Source organism: Mizuhopecten yessoensis, unplaced genomic scaffold, assembly GCF_002113885.1.
Source record: "Mizuhopecten yessoensis strain PY_sf001 unplaced genomic scaffold, ASM211388v2 scaffold5673, whole genome shotgun sequence".
Taxonomy (NCBI): domain Eukaryota; kingdom Metazoa; phylum Mollusca; class Bivalvia; order Pectinida; family Pectinidae; genus Mizuhopecten; species Mizuhopecten yessoensis.
Window position 1 is genome coordinate 61,193 of NW_018406166.1, and position 6,769 is coordinate 67,961.

At 37.3% G+C, this 6,769-nt stretch overlaps 1 protein-coding gene across 1 annotated transcript in view; it reads left to right on the forward strand.

Annotated features, from left to right (window-relative positions):
• The window catches only part of LOC110451001 (zinc finger CCCH domain-containing protein 13-like), a 10,546-nt gene extending 5,622 nt beyond the window's left edge, over nucleotides 1-4,924 (forward strand). Inside the window, exons 2-6 of the mRNA XM_021498825.1 lie at nucleotides 97-119; nucleotides 500-583; nucleotides 1,168-1,305; nucleotides 2,248-2,346; nucleotides 2,557-4,924. Coding sequence (XP_021354500.1) covers nucleotides 97-119; nucleotides 500-583; nucleotides 1,168-1,305; nucleotides 2,248-2,346; nucleotides 2,557-3,783 — 1,571 coding nt within the window. The 3' untranslated portion in view covers nucleotides 3,784-4,924. The remainder of the gene's footprint in view (nucleotides 1-96; nucleotides 120-499; nucleotides 584-1,167; nucleotides 1,306-2,247; nucleotides 2,347-2,556) is intronic.
• Nucleotides 4,925-6,769: the final 1,845 nt, after the last annotated feature.

The following is a 6,769-nucleotide window of genomic DNA, read 5'->3' on the forward strand; positions in this document are numbered from 1 at the left end:
GTATGTTGTTTTATAAAGAGTTCTGTGATAGATGCTTTGGTATGTTGTTTTATAAAGAGTTCTGTGATAGATGCTTTGGTATGTTGTTTTTTAAAGAGTTCTGTGATAGTTGCTTCAAGGTATGTTATTTTATAAAGAGTTCTGTGATAGGTGCTTCAAGGTATGTTGTTTTATAAAGAGTTTTGTGATAGGTGTTTCAAAAATCAGTTTTGTCCCAACTGTGGTTTTATAATACGAGTCCATGGAACAAATTAATGCGCCATGTATCATTTGACTGCCGATTGAAAATTATCTGTTGATAGAACAATGGTGTTTGGCGATGTAGATATTTGAGGTCTTGGAGTAGTGCTTTTCCTGTTAGGCTGCCACACAATATATACTAGAAACATTTATATTTTAAAAACAATGTTCATGACTTGCCTGAAAATAACTTACAATATCGGGTCCAGAAAATATTTATACACTTCTTGTATTTGTTTTTTATTTTCTATTTGAACAGAGGGCAGAAAGAAATATTGGTGATGGATACAGAGCAACAGATAGGAAATCTCCAGCCACCTCTAAAGATCACAGATCTGACAAGGTAATCCGAGTTAAACCGCAATTATAATTATGACCTGTTTAAGTGAGGTAAAGACTGTACCTGTTCATCACAGATGTGCTGTAAAGAAAATCTGGTCATTATAGGCACCCTATGTAATATACCCACTCTAAATGATCAAATATATACTTGTAGCAACTAAGCAAGACGAGTAAAGCATGAACAACACTTTTTCTCTGTAAATTGCTTGAGACACACAAGTAATTTCATTTTGGCATGCTTGAAAACATTTTTAAATTTCCATGGGGGAGATTACGCATGCTTAGAAATTATATACATATATTTATATGTACATAAATATAATGTGTGTATGTACACCCTAGGGGGAAAATTACACTTTTAAATTGCATCCTTTGAGCTGTTCATTCAGATGAAATCATCAAGTCTTAAAAAAAAAGGAAATAGTGTAGCAAATTCGCTAGTTGATAATGCTCAATTTTAGGGTCCAAAATCGGGAATCTCGCCTCCTAAATTAGGAGAGTTGGCAAGTATGTTTTGGCCTTATTACAAATGTGATAATGGTATGTTTATTGATTATACAATTTTAATTTAATTCTGTCGACCAGAGTCCGAGTCCCTCCAAGCAGAGAACTGCACCAGTTGGGAATTTGTTGGAGGGATACAGCAACAATGTTCAACAGGTCAAGGGATCAAGGTTATCTGAGAGTCCTACCAAACCAGAGGCGGTGGTCAGAGCTATGAAGGTAGGTTTTAGTTATGCCTTTCATGATATAACAACCTAGACGAGACAATGTTCAAGTGGGGAATGACCCTACTGTATTTATGAGATTTGTAACAGTACATCTTGATTACACTGTTGCAAGTTGAGTTTTACTGGTAACACAGAGCAGATCCAGTAGAACAGATATATGCGACACTATAACCATGATATACCTTCACAAATCCTGAATTACAGTAGGATTATCCCCACTCTTATTCATATAAGCAAAAATATCCAAAAATCACCATTTCTTTCAGTTATTTTTGCTTATATGAATAAGAGTGGTTATAATCCTACTGTGATTTAGGATTTGTGAAGGTATATCAGAGTTCTCTTCAAAATCTGGGTCAATCAGCCATGGATTGATGACATCATGAATATTCGAAGTGAGGCAGAATTACAATGACCTTTTGGGGCCTTGCTATTGTTTGGGACATTATTAATGAATTTCATGACATGTCACTGACAAATCAGCAGTTATGACCACCACAGATGATAAATACTGACAAATCAGCAGTTATGACCGCCACAGATGATCAATACTGACAAATCAGCAGTCATGACCACAGATGATCAATTTTAATCATTTTAGAGAAGGTAAAAATTGTGTCGCCAAAAATATCGCCAAACTGAATTTTTTGTCACCCAATCTGAAAAAGTGTTGCCATTTGGCGACTGGGTGATTGTTAATGCGAGTCCTGACAGTCAGGGTAATTTATCTCATTGTCAATAGCCATCCAGGCTTCATTTATATCGTGGTTATACTATTGCAAATGAATTTGATTGACATTTAAATTCTGTGTTACCTCTAAAATGTATTAGAATCTACATATAAATAAAAAGATTGTAATTGATAATAGATTGATTACGTGATATAGATAAAAATATTGTAATTGGTAGTCAGTTCAGTTCCTTTTATGTTTAGGTGTTGGAGGTACACGAACAGTTGGAGAGGCCCCAGACTGATGTTGGGGAGGAGAACTTAGGAGACTCAGAGAAGGCTATTGTTAGGGAAATGTGTAATGTAAGTCAGGATTGTTAAAGTGTGTAGCCAATGTTATAAGTAAGGTCAGGGACTCTTAATCATCAGAAAGAATGTCAAATGAATGCCATGCTTTTGAACAAAATTTAAGCTGAAAGATATGTCTTCAAGAAATGTCAATTTTTAAGTGTGTATTAAAAGTGATTGGATTTTTTATGATCTATATTAACAGGTGGTTTTATATATTTGCAGGTGGTGTGGAGAAAACTAGGAGATGTTGGACCTGATCGAGCTTCAGATCAAGACACACCTCAGACCCAACAGCATGTGTATGAAAATCTCCCCCCAAGACAGGCCTCAAATCCCCCTCCCCTACCCCCTAGCCACAGACAACCCCCAAAACCCCCATCCTCATTACCTGTGTCACAGCCGAAACCTCCTCTCGTTAGGTCTCCTCCGTCTGCACATTCCTCCACTCCACCTCCTCCATCTCATATTCAGGCTTTACCTTCACCAAACTTCACCCCACCTCAGTCAGCGCCACCCTATACATCTGTCACGTTTGATAGGGCAGTCAGCAGTTCACCTAAGCAGTTTCCCACTTATCACAGTCCCCAGGATGGATTAAATACTGTGCCTTATCCGGGTACTACCCATACTGTCCACGCCCAGGCTGTACCTCGCCCCCAACAGTATCAGCCACCCCCTCCCCCACCCCCACCTACACAGCTTCATGAACGACCTCTTCCTCCATACCAGCATTACACAGAGCGTTCTCATCAGCCATCACCACACATGTTCTCAGTTAATCAGCCTCCTTTCCATCCAAACACTGACAGAATTCCACCGCCTGGACCACACAAAATGTACCCTGACCCAAAACACAGTAAACAAGACAGAAGGAATTACACTGACCCTAGGAACTTAAATGATTCAAGAGACTCGCAGGGATCAAGAGGGTCACAGCCCAGTAAGTATTCTGACCCCCGGTATCAAAGGGACTCTAGGGACAGAGGTACAACTAGGGATCAAAGGGAACGGACGCATAATAACCAGGATCGCCGGGAGGGCAGTGGTACAAGAGAAGGCAGAGATCCTATCACACAATCAAGGGAATCCAGTCTTACTAGGGAGTCCAACAGTAGTCTTGACCCAAGAGTAGCCAATCGGGACCCAAGAGACAATCACAACATCAGGGATCAAGTTGGACCTCCTGCTAGGGACCCAAGGGAGCTTGGATCTCCTAGTGGTAGAGATCCAAGAGATCCTAGGGACTCAGGAGAGTCTTTTCCAAGTAGGGACCCTAGAGAACATGGCCCACCTCCAAGTAGGGATCCTATGGAACCCCCAGGTAGAGAGAAAAGGGACTATGGAGCCCCAGGTGGTAGGGATTCTTGGTATCCACCAGACTTCCGACAGCAAGATCTTCGTAGCAACCATGATCCTCGTGGCCATTTTGAAAGAGGATCCTATCATTAAACTTTGAAAGGTGCTTATTGTTTTAGTATACAAGGGCTAAATCTGAAGTTTTTTCTCTCTTGGCTTAGAGTGCCAGTGAGCTTATGGTATGGTGAGGCGTCCATCTGTCAACTTTCTGTGCACAGCATTACCCTAAAGAAAGCAAAGACCCAGGTTGATGACATTTGACCAGACACTAGTTGGGATGCATTGCAATAAATTTTCCTCAAATCAATTATCTTTACCTTTTTTTAACGTCACAGGGGTCAAATATGATTAAAACCTCCAACATTATTATCTCAAAGGTCCTGAGGTCTAGAGCCGTAAAACTTGAAACATCTTAACAGCTTTCTTGGGTAAAATGTTATCATGACTATCGTAAGGGTTAAAAGCCCAGCGATATATGTTCAACTTGTTAAGTTGAGAAAGCCTAGGGGCATAATATTTGCAAGTAGGCTCTTTGTAGTACAAATTCAATTTTCTCTTATAAATTCCCTTGACCTACTTACAAGGTCACAGGAGTCTAGTTTGTTAAAAATGTTACATGTTGTAGAATGTCTATTTGACATTTCACTGTCATTTAGTCGGCAAACGATATGGAAAGTTTTATGCATGATATTAAACAGTCCAGGTGAGTGTTGCAGGCCCTCTGGACTTGTTATTATAGAATTTACATATTTGTATAGGTCTGCAAATGGTGCAAAGCAATACTGATTAATTTAAATGTTAAAGCATGTGGATATTTCATAAATTATTTATTGAGAGGTAATTATCATTTTGTGTATGAAACTATGGCAGCCTTGACAATAAGATGGCACATTTACTTGCTTGCATTTTGTCACTTTTTTCTTTATATTAATAATATTTTCATTGGTGAATTACAGACCTAGCAATTCTTCAGTAAAACATACTCGTTCTGTTAATCTGCAAGTCTTATGATATCAGTTCAGATATCCTTTTTTTTTGTCAATTTTTGTCCATAAGTCCTTGAATGAAATTCAAAAATGTACATATTACACAACGTTTCACATTTCAATTATACATGGTAGACAAAGATAATGTTACCATGGACTTCATTAATATTTCTTGTCTAGTATTTTCAATTTTTAGCTTTCCATCATCTGATAGTGGGCTATTCAAATCGTCCGTTGTCTGTCCATCTTCCGTCCTTAAACAATACTTGTTATTGCTATTTCTCAAGAAGAATTAGAGGGATCTTTTTCAAATTGTATATGCAGGTTCCACTTGGTCCCTAGTTGTGCATGTTTAATTTTGAGACTGATCAGATAAACAAAATGGCCAACAAGCAGCCATCTTGGATTTTGACAGTGAAGGTTTGTTATCGCTATTTGTCAGGAAGTACTGGAGAGATCTTTCTCATATTTGACAAGTAAGTTTCCATTGGTCTGTAGTTGTGCATGTTTACTTTTGAGACTAATTGGATAAACGAAATTGCCGACAGGCAGCCATTTTGGATTTTGACATTGAAGGTTTGTTATCGCTATTTCTCAGGAAGTACTGGAGAGATCTTTCTCATATTTGACAAGTAGTAAACCCTTGGTCTGCAATTGTGCATGTTTACTTTTAAGACTGATCAGATAAACAAAATGGCCGATAGGGACCATTTTGGATTTTGACAGTGAAGGTTTTTAAGTACTATTTCTCAGGAAGAACTTATTATTGACATTATAAAGCAATCTCGTTGTTGTTTGATGTGCCTCAGAATTCCATTCTGATTATATGAGCTTAGCCAGTAACATCTGTTTGCATTGATTAGTATAAGACAAATCTAGGTAAAAATCAAAGGGTTCTCATCTTTTACCCCAAAACCGTATCGTTCATTCATTTATTTATTTATAAGTAAAATGTAAGATGATAATGGCTTAACTGAAAGCATTATGGTCCAAATCAATAGGTCTGAGACTATTTTTGTTTTCTTCAGTTCTAAATCATATAAGATTTGTGAAACAACTCTAGAATGTTTCAGTGAAGTAGGGCTCTGTCCAGCTATAAGTTAAGCTTTGGGGTGACCTTTCCGCTACAATTTATAATATTGTCTTCAATGCAACGTCACATTATCATGAAACGTTTTGCATTGTTTTCATTCTGACGTCATAATGCATTGGTGTTGAGATATAACAGGAAAATGTTACAAATCGTATTGCAAAAAATGCAGAAGAAAGCTGTATAATTTGAATTGTGATGTTATAGTCAATTTTACTTGTGGAACCTCCTTTGATCTGCCATTGGTGATTAGTTTTGTCACCTCGGTAACATATTTTCCCATTGAAGATGATATAAACATAAATAATAAAGTTTATGTCAGGAATACTATAGGGATACTACTTTCATTGTAAAATTATCGGAATTTCATTCATCAAAATCAAGGAATATTTTTAACAGTTATTCAACTGTCTTCAACATGTGACTGAATAAGTACACAACACATTCTGCACCCTGCGATTAGTTTGGTGTACCTCAAAGGATCAAACTAGTCTAACTGTATCATCCACAAGGTGATGCGTACACAGCCTGACATGTACCAGGGGTGCAGAGAACGTAAGTGAGCATATCCCCTGGAATTATGAGAATGAGCGATTTAAACTGACTGTTGTATCAAACGGTAATAAAACTAACAATTTCTGTCGTTAAAGGGATAAGATTATGCTGATTTATACACGATATACAATTAAAAAACAAGCTTGCTTGTTTCTTTTACACATCTTGGTTGTGTTTAATGAATTTTTATTGTTTGCATCAAACCACCACGAAAGAAATTCTCCACTTTGCGTTGTTTTGTATTTGCCTGGTACAACATATGTATTCTTTAGTGGATAAAAAAATGCAATCCATATGTGTTTTAACGTATATTATTCATCTGATGCATGTACATTGCTTTATACCATTTTTCAGTGTTATTTAATTTTTAGAGTATTGTTAAAATATCTTTTGAAGCCGTTTTTATTTTTGCTTGCACCAATTCTGCTCTTTAAACAACTTAATGAAA